The 25,865-nt window shown below is 39.6% G+C and overlaps 1 protein-coding gene across 1 annotated transcript in view; it reads left to right on the top strand.

Moving 5' to 3' along the window:
- Trpc7 (transient receptor potential cation channel subfamily C member 7) overlaps nucleotides 1–25,865 on the top strand; it is a 145,260-nt gene that overhangs the window by 68,223 nt on the left and 51,172 nt on the right. Inside the window, exon 5 of the mRNA XM_047554779.1 lies at nucleotides 21,452–21,616. Coding sequence (XP_047410735.1) covers nucleotides 21,452–21,616 — 165 coding nt within the window. The remainder of the gene's footprint in view (nucleotides 1–21,451; nucleotides 21,617–25,865) is intronic.

Consider the following 25,865-nt stretch of genomic DNA (forward strand, 5'->3'; position numbering starts at 1 on the left):
AGAAGAAATAATTTTGTGATGAGATTCACCAAGCATCAGAATGAAAGCATTTTTCCATGTTTTTACTAATTTATATTTTTGTGAACAGAAGACTGATGTTCCATTTTTATATTTTCTCTATTGTTGAACATTCACTTTTTAAATATATTTATTTTACTGCACATAGTTTTTCTTTCCTTTTTTTCTTTTCCAATTTTTTTTTTTTTTAGTTATTTCTTTAAGTTGTATTTCTGAGAGTAAGTCTACTTTGTCAAAGGACATAAATATTTTCTATGGTTCTTAAAATACATTGAAAGATATTTTTCCAAAAGGCTACACTAGTTTTCGGTGCCATCGGTGGTATAAAATGAACTGATTTCATCAGTACTTTGCAAGCACTGGATACTACTAAGATTTTCCCCCTAATTTAATATATGCAAAATACTATCTTATGCATATTTTAAAATGCATGTCTTTGATTACTAAGCAGATGAGTGTTTTTCTGTGTGAATCCTGCCCCTACCGCCAGCAGTCCATCATACCACACTACCAATATCTCTTAGTGTTTCCATACTAGAACTTTACTATTTTCGATGTTGAGTTTTATGACTCTTGTGCAATACACAATTTTCTACACATTTGTGACCAAATTAGTGGTGTGTGGTGACTGCTAGCCCTGCTTCAGTAAGGCTGTACAAGTAACAAGGTTTGATGGTATATCCAAGAAAGGGAACTGGCTAATATGCTATTGGAGGAGTTCAGTAGAAGAAAGGGATGAGAACCTACAGGCCATGCTGTGTTCAGGAAGAAATCTGTATAACTGTTATTTGGACCTAAAAAAAAATAATGGTTTTTGATTCAGGGCACAAAATCAGCCTAGGCACTTAACCAATGAGCCACATTCCAAGCCCTTTTTATTATTGTATTTTGAGATAGGGTCTCATTAAGTTGCTTAGGACTTTGTTGAGTTGCTGAGACTGGCTTTGAACTTGCAATCCTCAGACTCCTGAGTTGCTAGGATTACAGGTGCATACCACCATGCCCAGGTTAGTCTAAACACAGCTACAAGAGTCTGGCCTACTAATGTTAGGATAAACTACTCAGATTTCTAAATTACACTAACAGAGGTATTATTTAGGTAAGAGGGTAGGGGGAATTAGAGGTCATTTAGGAACCTGGAGGACTTTGGGGTGAAATGGACAGCACAGAGCACAGAACCCAAAGAAGACCTAGTCCCATAGTGCATGGGAAAGGGATTGGAGCAAAGAACAAGGAGAGAGGAAATGGGATTTAAGAGGGATGCTCACAAAGGAGGGAGGTCAAGTAGCTCTGATTGAGCACCAGCAGGAGCTGTGTCCCTGCCCTTCTCATACATGCTGCATTCCCACATCAGCCACTATCATGATTTCTCTGCTTTACTAATGAAGGAACTGAGAGCCAGAGATGAATGGCAAGTCACCTAGTCACACAGCTGGTAAGAAGCCAAGCAAGAACTCCAACTCACATCCAACTTGTTCCAAAGCCTGTACTGAGTTCTGTTCTTAACCACCACACTGTGCTGGGAGCAGCTAAGTAGGCATCCAGAGAAATTCCCATGGTGGGGAGAGACAAGTGAACCTGCAGAGCAGGGCTCTCCCACTCCAGGCCACAGAGACCCTCAGAAATATTACACTTGCCAGATCCTCAGCTACCCTCCTCATCCAGATCCCGCAAATTACTTTCAATTAAATAAACATAGTACTTGCTTCTCTAACAAGGTCCTTCATTACCTGGGCAAAAAGGAAATGTGAAGGTATTGGCTAATTCAGAAGCTGCTTCTAGTGATCATCAGGCTGAATTTAGTGAAATTAAGACCCATTAGGGAGTGTTTTCAAAGACAAATATTCAACAACCAAATCCATTAGTGCCAGTTACAGATCCTTAGCTGATAATAAACCACTACCTAGACTAACTTCATACTATGGAGAGGGGGATACATACATATATTTAATATTCCATCATAATCGTTATGGGCTATTACATTTACAAACAGTATACAAATATCCTGAAATTTCTTTACAATGGTAGTTATAGATGTCTTCTTGAAATAACTGAGTCCTTCCTAGACAAAGAATGTAAGTTTCTGCCAAACAAACAAATAACACCTTTCAACATCATGTGGAAAAAAGTATCCATTGTACAACAGTGGTGAGAATCATAAGCTTTGGAGCTAACTCTGGGTCACCTTAGACAAATTATATAACCTTAATTTTCCCCTTTAAGGTAGGGATAACCATGCTTTCCTTATAAACTTCCAGTACCTAGTAAGAACCAGATAAATGCAAGCTCCCAGTACATTGTAATTGTTGTCTTTTAGGAACTATTTTGGTCCATAGCCAGTACTAGTTAGGATACCGGCTGCATATCATCTGGGTGGCAAGCAAGGCACAACCCACTCCATGTTGCTGTACTCTATTACTAGAAAATTATAACTTTAATCTTTTGAAGTATCATTTTATTATATTACTAAAATTTATATATTATCTGTACATATGCATATATAATACTATGTGTGTAATAACTGGAGAAAAAGGAAAAACTAGTATGAGTTTGCTTCATGTCTCTAGGTGGTAAGAAATTTCACATCTTAGCTGCTTTTTGGTATAGAACCAACTCTGAAGCAGGCATGTCTGAGTTCACATCCTGCCTGTCTGACCAGCAGACAAGTCAATTAGCCTTCCTGTGCTTCAGTTTCCCCATTTGAAAAAAATATAATAATAATTGTGTCAATTGTGTCTTCGTATGTCACAGAATTGTTGAAGTATTGATCAATCCATGGGAATCATTTAGAGCAGTGTCTAGCATACCATAAGTACTCAATAAATGTTGGCTCCTACCATTTTTCACTTACTCTTAATCATATGAAATCTGGTTCAGTGTCTTGCTCAGGTTACCAGAAATCCTGTCTCTCAGTCAGTCATACCAAAGTCCAGAAGACTCACCTGTCCTACCTAAAGGAGAACCCTTGTCCTGTGCCCTTCTCCTGTGCATACTGAAGCCACTAACAAACACCGATAACAATCATCTGGCCCAAGCTGTATTCCATCTTACCATTCAATACTTTTTTTTTTTTTTTTTTTTTTTTTTTGGTACACACAGTGTCCCAGACAGTGTAGTAGGTTCTGGAAATACAACAGAAAAACAAACAAACAAAACAGACAAGAATCTCTTCCCTCCTGGAGCTTCTAATAAAGAAAGATCTCTGAGCCAGACAGGTGCTGAGACCCCCCCCTGAACTTTCACAAAGAAGAACTTTGACATTGGTCAACCCCTGCCAACACTCTGGAATGACCTGCATTTCAGTATCCATCTACCTCTAGTGCAGAGTTAAAATGGAACCTGATGTCTTTCCACCTACATAGAAGACTTCACTCCCTTCCCCCAGTCTCAAGAAGCACCACTCCAATACAAGCACTCTCCTCCAACTCCTTCCTTTCACTGGGCCTCAGTCTCCCAAAAAAGCCTGTCTGTGGTCTTCAGAACAATATCTAAAACACCCAAACTGTGAGCTTCTTCCTCAGCTGGGACCACCAGAGCCCACAGCCTTCCTGACCACCTCCTCAAAAGACAGAAGGCAAAATGACACTTATTCTCCCATGATAAGTCTTCACCAATAAAACAAGACTGGTTCATCTCCCAGGCAGGTTATTCAGACACCCAGTCACACAGAAAGGATCACAGAAGGAAGGTGTTTAAGATTCAGTGAATGGTAGGCAGCATCTGGACCACAGAGCTGTCTAAGGGAAAGAAAACATAGAACAGACTCATGAGTCTGACAACCAGAAAGAAATTAACAATATTCTGAGGCAGTGACTTCAATAGAGTTCAGGAGTCAGATTTCAGATAGTTGGGAGATTGTAGGAAGCACCAAGAACAAAGGTGAGAGTAGCTACAATTAGGAGGGATGCTACTTCCACTGAGAAAGGAGAGGGATGCAAGATGAATAGCAAGGCAAAAATTGTTGAGGGCCAGAGAAGGAGCTCTTGCCCAAAGCCCCATGGAGAAGGAGATAAGATGGAATGTTCAAACTGTAAACTGAAAAGAGGTGTTCAACTTATCTTTTGGTGCATAAAATGTGTTGACTTAGAAAAAATCATTTTAATTGCTTATAATTTTGGGGATCTGGAAATCAGGCAGGGCTCAGCTGGGAAGTTCTTACACTAGAATCATTTGCTCAACTGTATTCAAGTCGTGGCTGGACTGGGATGGAAGATGCCAGAACGCTACACAAACATGTCTGGCATCTCAGTGCTTCTTCATATGGTCTCCCTTAATGTAGCTATGTTGAGCATCCTCACAGCATGGTGGTCTCAGGAGTTGGATTTCTGAGAAGATTTCCCAGGAATAAAGGCAGATGCTGAAAGATCTCTAATGCTTTCACCTGGAGAGTTTTGTAACATCACTTCTGCCACATTCTATTGGTCAAAATAGGTCACTGAAAGTTAGATCAACTCTCAGAGAAGGGAAATAGACACCACATCTTGATAAGGGATTGTTAGGATCAAATTCCAGAGCAATTGGGATGAGAGATATTGCTGCCATCTTTGGAAATGCCATACCCCTCAGGAGGAGAGAAGAGTTAGCATTCCTACTTGTGGGAGTGCACTGCGAAATCAAAGTGATGAGCCACAGGATTCATTCATGTATTTATTCATTCAACAAATATTTGTTGAACAGCTACCATGTACAGGACACTGTTCTAAATCTAGATACAGTACCATAAACAAAAAGAAAAGGATCCTTGCTCTTAGGGAACTTATATTTTAGTACATTTTATAGTCACAGACTATAAATGCATAACAAACTCTAGTAGTTGCTAAGTGATGAAAGATAAAGCCAGGTGAAAGAACGGGAAAGAACTGAAGAAGAAAGGAGGTACTTATATTTTAGACGGAGTGGTCAAGAAAGGCCTTGGTGCATTTCAGGAATAGTGAAGAAGCCAATAGGGCTGGATCATAATGAGCAAAAGGGAGAATGACTGTAAAGAAAAACCAGACTACCAAAGACTTTATAGACATGGGAACAAATATAAACTTTTTTCCTAAGCATAGTAAACAGCTATTTTTCTGACCTCTTGTAGAGCTGAATGAGGCTCAGTTCTTAACAGAAACTCATCCTTGCTAGTCAGATAATGCTCCTTGTGTCAACTCATCCTTGGGCCACTGGGCTTCCTTCTGGATCTCAGACCCTGGGGATAGTGTCTTTGCTATAGGTTTGATATAGTAACTAGAAGCCATCCAAATTTGGTCTGGAAAAAAATGTAAAAAATAATTTTGCATAGCTCCAGATGGCTTTGTAAATTAAATTAAACCCACAACTGGCCCAGGAACTTTCCCCATCATAATTACATTATTGGTCATTAACATTTAAAGAGTCTGCAACAGAATACTGGATGCTGCAATAAATTATCATTGTCCACTGGGCAGGTTCCATGAATCAGGTGTCCCTGGAGCCTTTTGAGACTGTCTGATGCTATAATTTAAATAGAGGATGTTGTTCTGCTCTTAAGTACATGGGGGTACAGCAGGGGCAAGTGTGGGTACACAAAATCCTACACTATGGATATTAACTCATATATCTAAAAGTGAAAGTCTACTACAACTTTTAACTCGAAAGGCACCTGACTTTTTCATGTCATATTCAGTCCCCATCTCAGCATGATTCACAAGTTCTTCAGGTTTCCCATCTTCTTTCACTCCTGGCTAGCCCCTGAGTTACCTGCAACTTTCCTGACACACCCATGTTCTGAGGCTTCAGTAGCAACAATGACAATTTATTAAGTGCTTAACCTATGCTTTTACTATGCCAAGTGTGTCTCATTCAATGAACCCAATAAAACAGATGCAGCTCAGAGGTAATGTAACTTGCTAAATATCAGTCAGTCAGTCACAGACAGAGGCAAGATTTAAACCAAGATCTGTCTGACTCTAGAGCCCAAGTGCTTTGCTGCTCCTTCTCTTCAGCATGCCCTTCCCAACTCTCTTGGTGGTCTGAGTATAGCCTTTATTACTCAACACAAAAATTCCTCCCCCAGCTAGCCTTTCCTCACTGACCCTCCTCATCCCAGTTTGAGCTGGGCATGTCTTCTCTGTAAATTCATGGTATCTTGCTATGGCACTAATTGAACTACATTAAATGTGCCTGTTGGACCATTTCCCTGACTAGACTTAGAGGACCATGAGAGTCAGGACATTATTACTGACTTGGTGTTCCTAGTGCCTGGTTCAGTAGATATCTGCTGAGTGAATGAATACATAAATGTTTAGATAAATCTGAGCGTAGCCAGATATGACTTCGAATGTATTGCAACATTTTATGAGATTCAATCTCAGTTCCCTATTTTGAGGAATATGAATATGAATATGGAGAGAAAGAGAGAGATTATATTTACCATAGCTTAATAAAAAACCATCAAAGTATGAACAAAATTAACCCAACTCATTAATTTTCTATACTCTTTATATCATGGCATGGAACTGGCTCCTAGATGAAAAATGGGAGTACTTACTCTTCAACTAGCAATCCCAAGTGCCCAAGGGACCTTTGCATTGGATGCTGAATATTCATGTCTTCATTTGACATCCAAGAGTTAGGAGCTGGAGGCCACCTGCATGACCAAAATGTGCCTTTACCAGAAATGTTTCCCAATGTTTGGGATGTGATAAATTTCCACATTTCTCAGGGAAGTGAAGAAAGCAATTGAAGTTGTCCAAACCAGAAGCCTCAGGTGACAGAGTGGTTACAAATACTACAAAAAAAAAAAATGAAGAAGCCAACATTTACTAAGTGTCACACTTAGACATGTGCCACATTCTTTATCTAAATAACAATGTCTCTTAAAGTATTAGAGAGTAATAATGGGCAGCACGACATAAGGAAATTAGAAGACATCGCTTAAAAGTTTTCTGTGAGGGCTGGGATTGTGGCTCAGTGGTAAAGTGCTTGCCTAGTATGTGTGAGGCACTGGGTTCAATTCTCAGCCTCACATATAAATAAATGAATGAACTAAAGGTCCATCAACAACTAAAAAATATATATATATAAAATAAAAAATAAAAAGGTGTTCTGTGAGAAATATATGAACATATGTGAAGAATTATGGTGGTCTCTCAAGGAGAAGGGATGTTCACTGATAAGCATACTCCTCTATTATTTGCATGGAACCCAGATCACGTGAATAAGAACTTGAACTGGGTTTAATTTATTGATTAGGTTGGTGCTAAGGGGTAGAAGAGCAAGAAGATAATGTTAACTTTTAAGGAAAATTTAAGAGAAAAATTCCCAAAGTAAGCAATCTGTTAAGGCCTAAGTGGGAAGGGTGAACAGTGGTTCTGAACTCAGAACCCTTAGGTCCTCCTTAACCTCCCTTCCCATAAGCCAAGATGAGCTTAGTGAGCACCAGGATTTTATGCCTCTCTCCATCTAGCCTTAGTAGAAGACAACCTCACGTAGTCAGATGGAGGTAAAATGAAATAAATCAAGCAAACCCCCTACTTGGCATCATCAAAAGCAAAAAATGTACAGGCCTAAAGCCTGGGAAGGAGAAATTATGGATCAAAATATCATACTTCACCTTGGCCTTCACTACCAGAAAATTCTCTTGGAGGACTGGCATGAGAAGAGATAGTCATTCTGTGAAAATAGGAGAGATCTGGAGGTAAGAACAAAGGAGTGCAAACTAGCCACCTTAGCAGAGAAAAAAGATATCACAGGCCAAGGAGACACCAAGATTCAGAGAAATTTCAGCACCCAGAGCTAAAGGGGACCCTGCTGGCCCATTAGGAGAAAGCCCAAGAACAGAGTAGAGAGTTGAAGGCTGGTTATACTTGGCCAGAGGAATGGGCCCAGCCCTTGAAGGAGGCTTTGATGCAAATGAAGCACAGAGTGGAGAGGGGAAGGTGGGGCAGTAGAGCAGAGTTAGAGAGACACAGCAACAGCCATTCCTGAGTGCAGGCCTGACCTACCTAGGCTCTTTCAAAAAATGAAAAATGAGGAGTTGACGTCTGCACTTAGTATATTTAAGGATAGGTAAAGTGACTTCAGTGAGGAATTTAAGTCAAATGTGAAAACACAGGAGGAAGTTGTAATTAAAAAAAACTTCCCAGTCTGAAAGGACTCAAGTTTGGGAAATTAACAAACTTCCCAGACACAGCTTTGACCATTTTGTTCACGGTGTCTTCTATTCCTAAAGGCATGTGATACATGGTATCAACAAGCATGTACTATATGTCTGGGGAATGGATAGATGACTGTCACCCACTGAGACTAGGTTTGTTCTTACCAGCTGCCAAGACCTAGGACACTGGGGTTACACATGTTATTTCTTATTCTTGAACCAGTAACTTTGTCAGTATTTCAGCCTTTATGTCTCATAAGATCAAAATTCTGGTAAGGGTAACATTCTATAAATTCGAGAATTCAAAAATTTAAATTTAAAACTGGTAGCACTAAATCTTGAGTAGATTTCAACTATAAAACTGCACATACACATAAAACGTCAAGTAAAAATAAAATATGGGTAAAATATGTTAAATATACATCAGTATCATAATATAAATTCACAGAAGATAAAATTAATTTTAAAGCATTATTAGTTTAAAATAAAAATTGAAAAAAAAATGTGGTTTTTAAAAGGAAAATTTTCTAACATCATTGCTGGCTTATATGCACATTTCTCTGCAAAAGAAATTTGGGAAACTTGGAATCACAACAGATAAGTAAGCCCCAACTGTTTTCCTCTGATTTCTTCATCTGCTGGAAACTGACCAAATTTTAATTTGAAAATATAAGTAAGTCTTCCCCCCCCCCAAGTACTGGGATTAAATCCAGGGGTGCTTTACCACTGAGTTACATTCCCAGTCCTTTTAATTTTTTATTTTGAGACAGGGTCTCGCTAAGTTGCCCAGATTGGCCTCAAACTTGTGATCCTCCTGCCTCAGTCTCCAAAGTAGCTGGATTACATGCATGAACCACCAATCCTGGCTGAGGAAGTCATTTTGGGAACTGTATGATCCTTATATCAGCCTAGAACTACAATTTTTTTATTGGTTCGAAGCTGTGGTTTATATTTGAAGAATGTATTTCCAGTCTATTTCTGTCTTCTTTCATTTGATTAAATATAGACACAAATTCCCATGCAAATTTCTTGTTTGAATATCAGTAACATTGGGTATATGTTCTCCTTGTTGATAAAGTGTTCAAACCACAGTAATAATTACTCCTTTTATTGATGACCAAGTTTCTTTCTCTACCTAAAAACCATGAAAAGTAAACAGGTTCTCTGTTAGTGAGCATACTTTGGTTGATCAAAACATTCAATGCATGATATAAGTGATTTTTATTTATGATTTTTCATAAATAAAATAATATGCCAACAAAAAATAGTATGTTGCTACTTAAGAACTGCACCATAGTTTATACCAAAAAATGAATATGCATTTCCTAAGCCCTTGAAATATCCCATGAGTTAGTCATGTTTATGGTCATTTTACGGAGAGAGAAACTGAGAAGTTAAGCTAGTTGATCCCTCACAAGTCAGTGATGGGGCCAAGACTGAACAGACTGACCCCAGAGCCCACATGTCCTCAATGCCATGAATCCTGGTACCCAAAGGTCAGCACAGCCAGGAAGTTCTGCAGAATTATGCAACCAACTAGCAAGTATTCAATCAAAACTTAGGCTTGAGGAAGTACTTAGAACTGCAGCTTTTCCTACTAAGACATCAGGGTAGGTGTGATTTGGCAAAGGGCCTGAGATTCTAAATGGTTCCCTCAGCAAAGAAGTCTTTTGAATGAAATCTGCACTATCCAAGCCTACAAATCTGGGCTTAGGTGACCTCTACATTAACCTGGTTCCTGGCAAAGTGGTGACCAGGAACTTGAGCCATCATAGTATCAGTCGCTGCTACTCCTTTCCATATGCAAGAGAAAAAAAAAAAAAAAAAAAAAACAGGATTTCAGCCTCAGCATGACATCACACTCCTTCAAGAGCATTAACTTTGAGTCCTTCTTCTGTGTATTCCTGATCTTTTTCTCCACTGAGACCTGGCAGGCCAATAGATAGAAGTGCAAAGAGACTTGGGAGTTCTAACAGAACTTTGGATGGTGAGGTCATCTGCCTTTGCAGACTTGGAGAAATCATGGTTCTTCGTGCTTTGGCATGTCTGACTGAGTTTAAATCTAACTTGTGAAAATACAGATAATAGTTCAAAAAATTATGCTTGTAGTCAAATTGACTTTTAATAAACAGTTTTGTGACTGATTGCACGCTAATTAGTCTATCTTATGCCCCAAATTTAAAATAACTACCTAATCATATGAATTTTGAGGAATTGCTATATGAGGGTTTTCTATGATTTGGATATAGTTTGAGTGTGTGCCTCCAGAGTTCATGTGCCAGAAACTTGGTTCTCAGTGCACCAATATTGAGAGGTGGTAGAACCTTTAAGAGATGGAGTCTAGTGCAAGTTAGTTAGGCATTGGGATATAACCCTCAGAAGGGATTGATGCTGGTTTTACAGAATAAATTTATTCTCACAAGATTGGGTTGTGATAAAAGAGCGAGTCTGGCCCACTCCCTAGTCTCTAGCTTTCTGCCTCACCATGTGATCTCTCTGCTTACACAGAGCTCCCACAAATATGTCATCTGCCATACTGTGATATAACTAAACACTTCTCAACAGAGGCAGAACTAATGGAGCCACTCAATCTTTGACTTACAACATTTAAAATTGTGAGCTAAATAAGCCTCTTCTTTATAAATACCCAGCTTCAGGTATTTCGTTTTACTAACTAAAAGCAGAATTAATACAGGATTAAGTAATATAATGACGGCTAAGCCCAGAGCCTGGCACAGAAGAATGCTCAAAAACATTAGTTATTCCTTATATTGCAATTATTATTATTATATAAGTATTTGAATTGATGTCAAAATATTGAACTGATATAAGCTTTCAGGAGTTTGTAATATACAGAGAAATTAAATAATCCTCATTTGATCTAAGAAACAATCCTCAACACCTATTTTAGAATTATATTTCAATCTTCCGCACAACAAGACAAGAGCCCCATTTAGTTTTCATCATCTCTCCTTGTCTACCTTTTAGTAAAGATGTGAAGACAGTTAAGTGTTCATCAGACCCTAAGTAATAGAGAATTTGTTATATTTTGAAACTATTCTGGGATGATGAGTCACAGGGAAAATCAGGGAACAACTCTTAAAAGGATTTAGAAGAGCATTCAATTTATCAATCACTCAACAGAAGTTTACTGAGCACCCCTTACATGCAAAACATAAGGCTGCACACTTTTGGACATACACAGATAGTCGGTTCTCCCAAGGAGATTAAAATAATAGAAAAAATCAAATGTAAACACAAGAGTATAACTATCCACAGCGTCACTCATGAACTGATTGCCAAGTGAGGCAAGAATAAGATCTATAGGAGTCTAAGACATCTCGGGAGACCAAGGGACTTGGTAGGACTTGCAGGTGAAGAGGAAGTTGGATTTTAAAGACTGATGAGAACAGAATGTGAGAGGAGTTAGAAGGAAGTTCTTTGAACACAGATGGGTAGCTATATTTGCCATGTTTGGAAAATATATGTGTATTTACAGCACCTTGGCTAGAGGGAAAGTATCAAAAAGGGAAGTAGTTGAAAATAATTCAAGAAAGCTTTCTAGAAGCAACTTCCACTTTTTCTTTAGTTTGAGGATAAGGCATAGCCCTGAATGGGTGAAAAAAAAATTGCTTCCTAGGTATGCAGAGTAGCTTCTTTGTGACACTGTGAAAGAACAGAGGCAATCATCTAGAGCATTCAGTAGGACTCTGGTCATGGCAGCACAGCCAGACTGAAAACCAATCACGTCATCTGTACTCTCTGGGTTCACTGCTGTGGGACAACCTGGTGAGCACTTGGAAAACACAGCACTTCATCCATCTCCAGGAATGCCAGTCACAGCCTGCTGCCTAGGCACCTGTCCTCAGGAAGTGGCTTACCCACAGCTCTGGGAGAAGTCCAGTGACATTTGTCTTGGTACCTGTACCCCTGAGACTGAGGCATAGGCTGGTTCATGATTTTCAGAAAATTATTCTTTCTCTGGTAAGAGAGATACTGCTGAGTCACAAGTATAATCCTCAGAGCAGCCCACCAATTTGGGGCATTTGTGTAAGTATTTTCTGTTAATTTAGAAAACTGGAGATTTATATAAGGACAGGTGGGAGAGAGTTGTTTTATGTTCTGCTAGAGAATCTCTGGAACAGAGATTCACCTTTGAGAATAATAGAGACAGCTACCTTAAATTCAGGTAATATGAAATATCTGCAGGTGTGAAGACCCTTCAGCAGTTCCCATATCCTCTGGCTACCTGGCAGACTTCCAGAATGCTCAGTGAGCAGCTGTCTGGCAGGACCCTCAGCTGTGGATACAATCAAAAAGCATGCCAGAGTTGACTGGGATTGGGGTACACACATGAAAGAGAAATCAGAGAAGGCTGGAAACAGATGAGAGACATCAATACATGTGTCAAAATGGAAGCTCCCAACCGTGAAGTGGATGTTTCTGATGGTAGTCCAAAAATGAGAAATTCTAGGGCTGGGGATAGTTCAGTGGTGGAGCACTTGCCTAGGATGCTTGAGGCCCTGGATTCTATCCCCAAAATCAAAACCTAAAGATCAAAATGAAAATCAAGAAATTCTAAGGCAATACTGTATAAAGGGTACAGGCACAGTGTGGTTAAGCAGATTATATTTTTAAAAATTACAGTCAAAAATTCCCTTGGGCTGAGTTCCAATCCCATCCTCCTCCTTGGCTTATGGTTCTTAAGGTATCCCTCCAGATGGTGCTATGATTTTTTTCCTGGCAAGCTCTTTAAACTCCTAACTCAATTGCCTTTGGGAATTAAGGAAGTTGTTGTTATTATTTTCCAATCTGCTGGCACTTCTACAGTAAAACTGAATTCAGCAGAGACATTAATTCAATCATTTATGTGTTCAACATGTCCCCTGGAAAGCAAGCAAAGCTTTAGTCTTTTATACCCATATACCTCTTCCAGATGTGATGCCATAGCTAGTAGTGCTGAGAATCTGCCACACCACAGGGACAATGAATAAAGAAGGCCATTTTGGTGGGTGATACCAGGTTTGCAGTCTAAATCAGAGAACTTCTGACTCTGCATTTACTCAAATGGCATCCACTCATTTAGCACTTTACTAAGGACAACAGGGACCCATAGGTATGTGCCTGTATGAGCCTCTCTCCAGCAGAGGCTCATACAGGCACATACCTATGATAAAAGAGATACACTAAAAATTACATGAAAGGAAGGAAAGATTCTCACCTGACTGGTAAGAATCTTGGTAAGTCTTCATGAAGAGGTAATTGCTAAGCTGGATAAAACTTGGACAAGGAGAAATAAAAGGAAAAGTATTTCAGGTAGCAGATACCCTGAGCAGAGGCTCAGAGATAGGATGCTTGTGGCAGACTCCAGGAATAGCTTTGCACAGTTTGACCAGACACTAGTTAGTAATGAGAAGGAAAAGAGTAGAAACTAAGTTGGAATAAGAGCTGGAGATCAAGTTTTTAACTTTATCTCCCACTTCCATTCTCCCTTCCCTTGCTTTGTTCTTTGTTCTTTTTCTTCTTTTCATCCCTTCTCAGTTGCTTCCTTTTTCCCTAGTTAAAATTCCATCCATCTATACCTCTATCCTTCCATTTATCACAAACAGTATAAATGAAGTGGATATGGGATTAGCATAGCAACTTCTACTCCGGAGAAGAAAGTCAGAAATCGACTGTTCTCCCCAAAAGGACATAGTTCACTGTCACAGGGTAACAGGAGACACCCAGAACTCTGACTGGTAAAACATACAAGCCTTTCTGTGGCGCATCTGAAATCCACAGGCTCACAGAGATGCCCTCCTGCTTAGTGGACAGAATGGGACAGCGACCTGACCTAGAGGAGATGCTGGAAGCCTCAGTTGGGAGAAGCATTATAAAGAAGTGGTTATGAATGACTGTCAGCACACTGTCTATCGCAGTGCTCTCACTTTTTAAATGGGCATAATAATTGTTCTCACCACACTATATTGACAAGAAATAAGTGAAAAAATGTTCATAAAATGCTCAACACAGGACCTGAAAAATGGTAAGTTCTCAGTAAATACTCATTTTTTATTGTTTTATTTATGACAAGGAACTAAGACCAGGAAAGGTTAAAGTCCAAGTCAACCAGATCAAGAAAATTCAAGAGGGCATTTAGTGAAGTGAAAAGAGCTCAAGCTTAGAGGCAGATGAGAAATAGAACCTCAAATTTCTAGTCACGGAACTGTGGATAACTTGAGATAACCTAGTTTCATTTTCCTCAACTGAAACATGGATATGATAATACATCCCCATTTGTGTATGGGGACATATATAAAACATCCATTTGGGGGGAAGTTTATTGTGAAGATTATGGATAATAAAATAACTTCAGTTCTTTCCATACTAGATCTTCAATAAATAACAGTACAAACTTAAAAAGTATCTTTAAAACCTTCTATTTTGCCCAGTGCCCATGCTTAGAGGCACCTTAAAAGAGCTATGAGTATATAGATTCCTCACCCAAAACTTGCCACCACCATTCTCCCAGGACTATTATGGAATATCATCTGTAATGGCCACTCCAGAATTGGCTACATAAATAGGTTCAATGAGCACAATAACAATGTTGCCCCATACCAAAGTACCCCATAAATTTAAAACTTAATAAAATAATGGCAATTTTTGTTGGATGTTTAACTCTAAAAGTACATAGCTACTCAACACTCTATGCTAATGGTATAAACTCAGGAAGAATAAGAGAACTATATAAACAACACTTGAGAGAAACCAGAAGAAGTGGTAATGGGAATAACAGTCATGCAAGTGACCACTTTCAATACTTCCTGAGTACTGAGCTGTATGCTGAGCATCCAGCACACATTTTCCTCTTGCAGATATCACAAAGCTAAGAGCAGTGAAATGGCTGGCCCAGGAGGACACACATAGGAAACAGAAGATCTGTTTTGAACCTGGGTGGTCTAACCCCAGAATGTGTACACTTAACCACTCTGTTAGCACAGAGAAGAGCAGTTTATGGGGCAAATTATCAATAGAGGCAAAGCAACTAGATTCTCTGAAGATGTGGGGCACAAATAAAGAGAGACGCACAAGAAATGGTACTAATGGCACCGTCTGATGATCCATGCTCCAAATGAGCATTTGCTATTCATTCATTCATCGACCTTGAATTGCCTGCTCAAGAATTGATAGTGTGTTGCTACTAAGCCCCACTCCACTTCCAGTCATAAAGCTGAGAGTGCCATGTGGACAAGAAGTGCAACCTGTCCCCAGTGCAGAGCACAGTGCCTACTAGAGAATTCATTTGGGAGGGTTTGTTGAGTGAATAAAGGAATGATCGAGTGAATAAACTAACAAAATAAACTAGTAAATGAATGACCTTTCCAACTCTCTTCTTTTCTCTCAACCACCATGATTTGAGAGCACTGCCAAGACAAAATGGAAGGAAAGAACACTAACACCACTGAGCCCAATCCTACACAATGCTCTAAATAGGAAATGACACCTCCACAAAATTATTCTAATTCAGATGGACTGCCCATACTGAGAACAACACTTGATGACTGATACAGAGTCTTTCTTCTTTTTCCTCTGAAGACAATTTCTAGAAGGAAGGATTCCTATAAGCTAATGTTAGTGATGAGTAAAGGGGAAAATCTTGACCATACTCACATGAGACATGGTGTGGGGAGGGGTGCTCTGATAGCATATCTATATTAAAGAAATTTCTCTTCCCCATAAGCATTGAATTTCATGAAATTTTTCTCCAGTGAAATTATTCTTCAGTTTATCAAAACATGCATTGTCACATCTCATTACTGTAAAATAAGACCTAGTATCAGCAGGAAAAATCTGCTTAAGAGATACGGAAATCATATAGTCTCAAGGCTCTTCCCTTCCTCCCAAAAAGGGCTACGGGACTTATCAGCTTTTAAGTTGATGGAAAGGAGAGGCTCTAAGGGAGGGAGAAGAGCTTTCGGCAGGTTCTGTAATCTGTGCTGCTCCTCATTGAGAGAGGGCTCCATAATCATTAGAGGAGCTAGTATCAATGTGTCTGATGAATAGACTTGATGGTAACCCTGACTGCCCCAGCAGAGAATAGCCCATTTGACTTAATAGCCTGGATAAGTCAAGCTCCACCTTCAGTGGGGGATGAGGAGAGAGGAACTGGATAAAGGAGGAGTGGCCTAACCTGCCTGCTTAGGTTACATGGATACTTCAAGAAAATGTTTGCCAACAAAACAGAAGTCAGGAGTACAGACAGGAAAGCAGAGTAGGAAGTGGGAGAAAAGAAAGGAGATACAAAACAAAGAGGAGGAGAAAATGGAAAAGAAAGGACAGTCATTGGCTTGTTTTTATTTATCCAAAATTAATATAGAACATACTATTGCCAGGTTCTGTTCTCAGACTTTTATAAATACTGACTCACTAAATGTTTTAGTCAGCTTTTTCACTGCTGCTACCAAAAGACCTGACAAGAACAATTTTAGAGGACAGAATTTATTTGGCATTCACTGTTTTAGAAAAGTCTTAGTCTATAGACAGTTGGCTCCATTGCTCTGGGCCCTAGGTGACAGAGAACATCATGACAGAAAAATGTGGTGGAGGAACATGACTCAGGACATAGCACAAGGAATCCAGAGAGAAAGAACTTTCCTCTCCCCGCGGACAAAATATAGACCCCAAAGTCATGCCCCCAATGACCCACCCAGTTAATCCCTGTCAGGGGACTAATGCACTAATTAGGTTAAGGCTCTCCTAATACAATCATTTCACCCCTAGACTTTCTTGTATTGTCTCACACATGAGCTTTTGGGGAACACCTAATATCTAAACCATAGTACTAAATCCTTATCACTAGCTACATTTTACAGAAAAGGGAAGCTAAGCATATAAAGAACTAAGAAACCACCATTTGACTCAGCTATCCCACTCCTCGGCCTATACCCAAAGGACTTAAAATCATACTACAGAGATACAGCCACAACAATGTTCATAGCTGCTCAATTCACAATAGCCAGACTGTGGAACCAACCTAGATGCCCCTCAACTGATGAATGGATAAAGAAACTGTGGTATTTATATACCATGGAATATTACTCAGCCATAAAGAATAATAAAATTATGGCATTTGCAGGCAAATGGATGCAATTGGAGAATATCATGCTAAGTGAGATAAGCCAATCTCAAAAAACCAAAGGACGAATGATTTCACTGATAAGCGGATGATGACCCATATAGGGGATGGGAAAGGGGCAAGAATGGAGGAAGGAGGGACTCCATAGAGGGATAAGGGGGGGGGGAGATAACAGAATGAATCAAAACTATTACCCTAGGTAAATGTATGATTACACAAATGGTATGCCTCTACTTCATGTGCAAACAAAGAAACAAGATGTATCCCATTTGTTTACAATAAAAATGAATTAAAAAAAAAAAGAACTAAGAAAAACCTAACAGCATCTGACCAGACTAAGGCAGGATGAGGACTCGAACTCAGGCAGTACTACTACAGCAATCCATGTACTTAACCACCTGCCATCAGAGAGGTCTTATATCCTGTTTTTAATATCTGGGCCATGGGTCTGAATGTCCAATAAAGCAGTCATTAAAAAACTCAATAGTGAGTTAAGGAATTTTTGTAGCTTCTCCCCAACTGACTAATTTTTAAAACAGCAGCTACTTCCTTGTGAATGAATATAAAGTAGAGCAAAGAGTGGAAGGGTGGTTTTCCCTTGGGTTATCAAAGAAAAATTACAGCCTGATTAAAATCAAAATAAGAGCCAAGATTCAGTCCATATCCCCAAAGTCCCCATAAGCTAGCATTTTATTCTTAGAGTGCACCTGCTGTGGCTAGGAGAAACAAAAAGTTTAGATGAGATATTAGAAGAAACTAGCCTTGTGTATAAATGTTACATTATCTGTGAACGCTGGTGCAAATGGGCCACCAGGAAAATTGACTTGAGATAGATTCAAGAACCAATAGCCCATGAATTCCAGTCCCTCAGGTCCTATTCCCAAATTGGCTAATCCCAGTCCCCTTCCCATTATAGAGAATTTTGTCTCAGAGTACTTTCCTATCTTGCCCAGCACTTGAACTTCCCTAAACTCCCTCCATCACCTAGTTTACTGAACAGTTCATCCCAATTAAGAATATAGTTTTACTTTTCTCTCCTATGAGGCTACCCAGCCTCATGTAAACCCACCTTAAGAGATTCTCAACTCCAGCCCATTACAAACTCCCTACTGTAAATAGTGTACGAATCATTATCATTAGGAAAATCAAGGCAGTCACATCAGCTCCTCCCTTGAAGAATTTTCCTAAAAGTACCATGCTATAGGCCAAAATGGCTTTGGGGCAGGAATGACCTGGGTAAAACCCTTGGTGACATTCATCCTTCGATCATTCCATTCTTTTGTAAGCTGGATGTCAAAGAAAGCAAACCCAAATCAACATCAATTTTCTGAGTTCCATTCTCTTCTAGCTGTAGGCTTCTCTTCATGGGTTCCTCTCTGACCTTGCTTTTGAAAATCTTCCTCCCACCCTGAGTTCTTCCTGCCTTTGTTCCTTGGCTGTTTGCCCTTTTGGTTAGAGTTTTCTTTTTGTCCTCTTGGTATACTTCATTCACTGCTCTCATCCTCCTTGGATCAGGGATGATATTGTTTTGTGCATGAGAATTACAGCAGAGAAAGTCCTTTGATCCACATCAAACTACATGTCATGAAGTTGTCTTCTAAGATCTGCCATGAGTATACAAAAATGTCCATAAAAAGGTAAACATCAATTTGGGCTTCAGCTATCAGCTGCTGTCAGCTTTCTGGGAGCATTATATTATAAAGTCTGTCTACAAATAAACAGGGTATTTAAAGCCAGATTGCTTTATTATGGAAGAATAAATGCAGCTGTGGAAATTGGCAAAGATCTAATCAAGGAAATGCAGAGTCTCAGGAGAGCACCTCTCTTCTAGTTAGATTACTGTCTTCCCCTCAGGCAAGTGAAGGAGAGTAGAGATGGTCCCCACTTTGTTCTGTCACAGAACCCTGTCCCCACCCCATACTGTCCAATCTGTTCTGCTGACTTGCCTACAGAGAGACAGCAGAGCAAGCATGGGTGGACTCTCCCCAGCTACAAGGAAATTAATAATGGCGAATGCAACAAGAGCTTTCCAGGGAAGCTACAGTACAGGGACCCCTAGGGTGAGTCAAGCAGTCATCTTCTATTTCATGGGTATATGGCCCACCTTGGAAACAGACTTTGAGTCTCCTCCAGTGTAAGGGCCCTTTCAGTGCCCATAAATGCCTGACTGATGAAAAACAAAAATGATGTCCACCCTCCCTGCTCAACCACCATCCATGCTGGTTCCTTGTTATGACTAGACTCTAAATTACTATGACATTCACAGAATTTTCTGTTGCTTGCTTCTCTTAGTTGTGGGTTGGAAAGGGGGCCAGGATAGTACATTATCCGCTGATCTGGGGGTTCTTCTGTGGATTGAGGAGAATCTGTTGTGTCTATTTGGAGAGAAAGACCACAATGGTTGCTATGAATCCAATAATGCTACAAAAAAAAGCCTCATTTGCTTGCATCTAATATTCAAGTAATAGTATCATCAGAGGCTGCAGAGCCAAATAAACCTTTGATAGTGTCCTTGCAGATCATTTGCTGCTACTGTGAGCTCCCAGAAACAAGAACATGGTGCTGACTGCATTGAAAATTCTAAAATAGCTCGGTTTATATTGTTCTTATAATGAAAAGGAATGTTTTACATTTCCCAGGAATCTTTGTACATGTTCTCTTAATACCCAAATGAGTAAATGAGATGAAATGGGCACATTATACTCTGGGATAATCAGTTGAAATTTTTTTTCAAAAACTATTCAGTGTAGCTTCTCCAGTTCCATAGGTCCCAATAGTGCTCCTTCCTATCTATTGTGTATCCTAAGTAGAGTCAAAGGGCAGGCCTGACAAAAGCAAATAATATCTTTTTCCTGTCACAGGGGGGAAGAAAAGCTAATATTTATAATTTTCTCAAATTTAAACTTTGTTCCCATAAATTTTACTTAAATATTTCCTATTGCCAGTTTCTATTGGCTAAGGCAGAGTCAAATAAACAAATAATCAAGTGGTAAAAATTGTTTGCAGAAAGGGGTGTTTTGATTGTAACAACTCAAGCCAATATGCTGGATCAAGCAGAAAAAGGAAGATTTTGTCTATGAATATAAGGACATCGCAGGGACCATGAGAGCAGAGTGGAGCTGATTCAGACAGAATTCTTCACATCTTCATTCTCCTTTCTCTTTTCAACTGGCTTGTTTTGCCAAGTAGTCTACACAGAACATAGCTACCCAGATCTCCCCAGGTTACATGTTAATTGCCCACCAAATAAACTGCCTGCGTTATCATACTTCCAAATACCTAGGAGAGAAAACTTGATGGGCCCAGTGTAGGTCAAAGTTCTATCCCTAGTCCAGTAAACTGTATCTAGTGGGGATCTGGCCACACAACCTCAAATAGTCACAAGAGGTCCATCTTATAATTTAGGCATTAGAGCAGGGCAGTTCCAAGGGAGGGAGGTGGTGGTGAGAGACTGCCTGATGTCCCTAGGGATACAATGTGCCAGTGCTCCAGCACACCAGGAGGACTCCATGGATCCAAGCTGAACACCAGTGAGATGAGAGGAAATACTGAAGAGTTTTTAACAAGTTCTCTGGAAACAATGTAATTGTTTTTCCTTAGACTACATAGGAAAAGGGGAACCTTTCTACAATATCTCATTTAATCCTCTTTAAGAGGACAAGATAAACTCTGTTTTGCAGATGAAGCTATTGAGGCTCAGAAAGGTTAAGTAGATGGCACAAGGACACCCAGATAGTAAATCATAGAACAAAATCCAAACCCACAATCTAACTCCAAACCCCTATTCATGATCTAATCATTTCTCTGAGTGACTTTCCAAATGAGCCCAGATATAAATCTCCCTGATCAGATAAACAGCCTGGACTGAAGACAAACATTTATGCAAAAGTTGACTATCAATTTTTGTGACTAAGGCTTCTCCTGAACCTCAGTTTGGAAAGGACTAATTCAGCCAGTCCAGTCTACAAGGATTCTGGCTATAGCACAAAGCTCCCAGCATCCCAGAGTCAGAAGCCTCACCCATCTCCCACTCACCCCTGCAGGTACCTTCCCCATCTACTCCAGCTCCAACACTCAGGTCGGCCCAGGTGAAACAGTTCAGCCCCGAGTTATTCCTAAGTTGTATACTGTTCAAGTGCTATCAATGCCATTTTCCTGTTTGCGTTTTGTTTTTGTTTTTTGTTTTGTTTTTACAGTTCGTTGCTCATCCTAACTGTCAGCAGCAATTGCTTACCATGTGGTATGAAAATCTCTCAGGCTTACGTCAACAGTCTATCGCTGTGAAATTTCTGGCTGTCTTTGGAGTCTCCATAGGCCTCCCTTTTCTCGCCATAGCCTATTGGATTGCTCCCTGCAGCAAGGTACAGACTGCTTAAGGTGCATGTCGTTTGCAGTTATTTCTTCTCTCTTCTTAGCATGACCTGAAGTTCATGTTGTTCAAATCAGCACTAATCTTTTCCCATTATTATTTAAGGATAATAGTCCTGGGCTGGGGATGTGACTCAGTGGTAGAAACCTTACCTAGCATGAGGGTAGGTCCTGAGTTCCAGCCCCAGGACCAAACTAAATTTCAAAAGATAATAGTCCTGAGACATCTAGCAAAAGTAGAAAGTCGCATAGGAGGGAAAATGCTAAGACCTGTTTTTTAATCATAATTTTCAAAGAGAGAAGAGCAACAAAATGGGAAATTTTAAGTATGTGAAGCATAATCTAAATGGATCAATACAGAACGGAGAAAGACTAAAGGCACTTTTCCTCTTCTAATTATGCAAAGCATGTCTTCCAAACCCATAGTACCATAATTATAATTATGGTAATAGTAATAGCCAGCACTTATTAAGTACTTTCTTTGCTAAGTCCTCTTCATGAACTTTTCATTTGACTCCCTCAATTACATTATAACATATATGCTTCATTGAAGTAGGTTCAGAAGTGAGAAATAACTAGCAGGCTGAGAATTAAATTGCAGCTCATTCTGGGGCACTGCAGACCCACTGCAACACTGTTCTTGTTTCCCTAGCCTCCTTGATGAGGTTCTGGCCCACACGGGCAATTAAGTAGGTTACAAGACAAAAGAGGCAAAAACTGAGCTCAAAAAGTGCAGGGCTGTTTTTTTTTACCCAGGAGAGAATGTCGAGGGACAACAAACTGATGACAAGAGGAATGGTATCTGCAGGTGCCAAGTTGTCCCACTGCCTGTTACATCACCCCCACAGCCCAGTCATTTGGGCCAAAGTCATAGAAAGCAGCAGCACTCCAGCTGGGGGCAAGAATTAGAGTCTAGAAGATGAAACCATGCAGAGACTTGAAAATATGTTTCATAGGTTTAAGATTATTTTTAAAGGTTCCAAAGCTACATTTATCTAGTAATATATTTTTAAAGAAATTAAGTAATCAACACTCACAAGAGAAAATATGACTATAGGGAGATTAGTTCCACAGGAAATTTGATCAACTAATGTACTTAATAAAAATGTCACCAGTGAGGTGACCCGCTTGTCAAGTTCATTTATAGAGAACTCAGTCCAGAATGATAGGCCTGAGGCTCCAGGGCTCCAAGCAGAGGCCATCTAACCATGCAGGCAATGAATTGACTGCCTTGGAGTCAGTGAGGGGTCAAAGAGGGAGGCCAGGCCTCAAACATCATCTTCTGTGGACAATATTGAAAATGAAGCCGAAGTACTAAACATTTATAGTATTCAACCTTACATCTATTGAGAATTCTGTTTCTATGGTAGTCCCATGCCAAGGACTTCTAAATCAAAATTCTTCAAATAATACATAGGTAGATAAAACCACTTTTTACTGTCTTTTATTATGGGATAAAAAAGCTCAGAAAGCAAAAAAAAAGAAAAAGAAAAAACTAACCAGATATAGAGCTGGACTGGAGCAGGTCATTGGGTTGCAGGCACGTGTTTTGATGCTGGAATCATCTAGTATGTAGTAGAAGTTGGATTCTGGCCTTCATCCAGAGAGTGTACGGATAGAGACACTTGCCTCCACTCTTTCTGAGTCTTAAAACTAATTCTAGACCTTTCGATCATTAAAATACAACATTGTGGAGAAAATGCTGCCAATCCTCACTTTTGCTACAAAGCTAAATGTGACAGCTTCCAAGAACCTGGAACTAACCAACACCAGCAAACTGACTTGCCACTGCCTGCCTGGTGGCATGGGAAACAATTCAGAGAAAAATGATATGCCAGCTGCTGACTACATTTTTTTAGCTTTTTGGTAGATTTGAGAAGAATCGGCAAATATGCATATATGATCCACCAAAAAAGTATGTGGTATGGGAAGGGAATTCTGGAATTTCATAGCCCCAGTAAATTCAGGAAGCTAACACCACCCTAGGGCTTAAGGGTCAGACCTAGAGCCCTTATGCAGACCTGTAACAGTCCACTGCAACATTCTGGAGGAAATTATTACAGGAAAGTTTGATCCATGACTAGGGCTTTCTCTCCTTTGTTCAGATACTCATCTGATTGGCATTTGGTGCACCCTAAACTTCCAGTGAGACTAAAATTTAAAGTATTGGAGATAAACATGGGCTGATCATTAAGCCACTTGTCATTTCTGTGTACTTTGTAGATTCAAGTCTGAGTTCAATGCAGGGGTGGGGGCATGTTGATAGCTGAGTGACAAGTTTTCATCTGTGGTATTAAGATGACTGTTGGTGGTACTGTTCATTTCAAGGAAAGATTCCCTCATTAAAGAGCTTTGGGAACATGCTCTGAGGTAACCAAAGGACAGATAAAACAGTCAAGATATTTTTAGTTTTTCCTTTCACCATTTAGAAAGAAATCTTTTCAAGTTTGGCAGAGATATTACTGGGAATTACAGAGAGGTCACATCTACCATGTGACAATACCAGCCCTCACTAAGGACTCCTGATGTGCAGAAGACCATGTCCTCCCAGGAGGAAGGCACAGTGAAGAAGTCTGCTAATGGGCTGGTATTCCTCCTCCCAATGGGGTCACTGCCATTATGTCTATTTCTGTAATTTCATGAAAAATACAATGCATTCCAGGGATTCCATGTTTTAACGACATTATTACACCTCCATCTAAGAAACTAGACCTTGGTATTTTTTACAAATATATTTATAAAATGCTACTGCTAAATTTCATCAACTGGCTGATGTCCATCAATATCTAGCAAATGTTGGAATTTCTGTTTCCAACCTAATGGTGCATTTACTTCCTAATAGTTGCAGTTCTAATTTAGGGACTATTAGGAACAACAAAATTACTTGATTAGCCTGCCAAAATTAACTCATTATTTATTTCCTATTAGATTCCCAAGCTGTCAACTCTACTTTTATATTCTTTTAAGTTCCTGAGGGTCCCCAAGAAAGGCAGTTAAATAAGGGGGTTATAAAACTAAATATTTCAAAAGGAACCAGCTTATTAATATGTTGGTTGAAGAGGGTAAACAAGTCACAGATAAGTACATATGGTGATAAGTGCAGACATGAAGCATAGGACAGGTTTGTCAGGGTCAAGAAAAAAGAACAGTGATTTTGTTTATCATATCTCATTGTTATCACCAACATGGCTGAGGTCAGACAGACCACTAGAAGAACATGTGCTCTTAAATACATGGACCTATATAATTAGAGGTCTTTTCCTAGAGAGTTCTTTATCCTCTCAACAAAAGCCCCAAGGCCAAAGGGCCTTTATGACTGATTAGACTGTTTTCCATCCTTTGTTATTTCATTCTGATTTACAATTTAGATTGTTTGCTTAAACTCTCAGAGCTGAAAGAATTAACAGTCATCCTCAAGGATTCAAACAGTGTCTCAACTGCAAGTAGACTGGGGCAGAAATCAACATCATGAAAATATTGAAACTTGCACAAGTTCTGATTCTAAAAGTATGATAGAAGCTTCTTCCTTCATTACCTTACCTTTGCTATTTAGTTATCCCTAAAATTAGTCCCAGACATCAGACAGGGAGACCTGTAAACATATTTAGATTTTGACCTGTTATCTTCTCAGCGTGCCATCTATCATCCTTATTGCCATAGAACTCTTGCTTAAAGGGGTGTCTAAGTGTTTGTCATTATCGCCCTCCACTGTTCCAAACAACAACATCTAGTGAGAAAAGTATGAATGAGCAAGCAACTTTTAAAGATCTATACTTAAAATCACGTGATCTAGCAGTCAAGTAGGAGAGGACAGTGACTCCAAAGGCCTGTTTCTCTAACATTTCCCTGTACCAGGAAGTTATACTAGATTACAGTAAATCATGATATAATTTTTGAGTTATAGCCATGAAAGGAAAATGTGTGCCAGGAAACAGAGTGCTGATGTTCTAAAATTGGTAATACTTCTTCCCCTAGGTCCAAAAGGATAATCCACTCTGCTAGGATAGGACTTAAGAATGTCAAATGCTGGCCACTTTCATATTAAGCCCAGTCTGAGTCCCACAATATTACCTCTCATCTCAGCATATAGTTCCTATCACAGTTTTTAGTCTGCATCTCTCCCACTAGGAAATCTTTGAAGGAAAGGACCAACTCTTGTACTCTGTTTTACCTCCATCACCTCTAGTGTCCTGCATCAAGTTGCACATGGATGCTACCACAAACAGGTTCATGGCATAAGCA

Source organism: Sciurus carolinensis, chromosome 6 (genome assembly GCF_902686445.1).
Source record: "Sciurus carolinensis chromosome 6, mSciCar1.2, whole genome shotgun sequence".
NCBI classification, from domain to species: domain Eukaryota; kingdom Metazoa; phylum Chordata; class Mammalia; order Rodentia; family Sciuridae; genus Sciurus; species Sciurus carolinensis.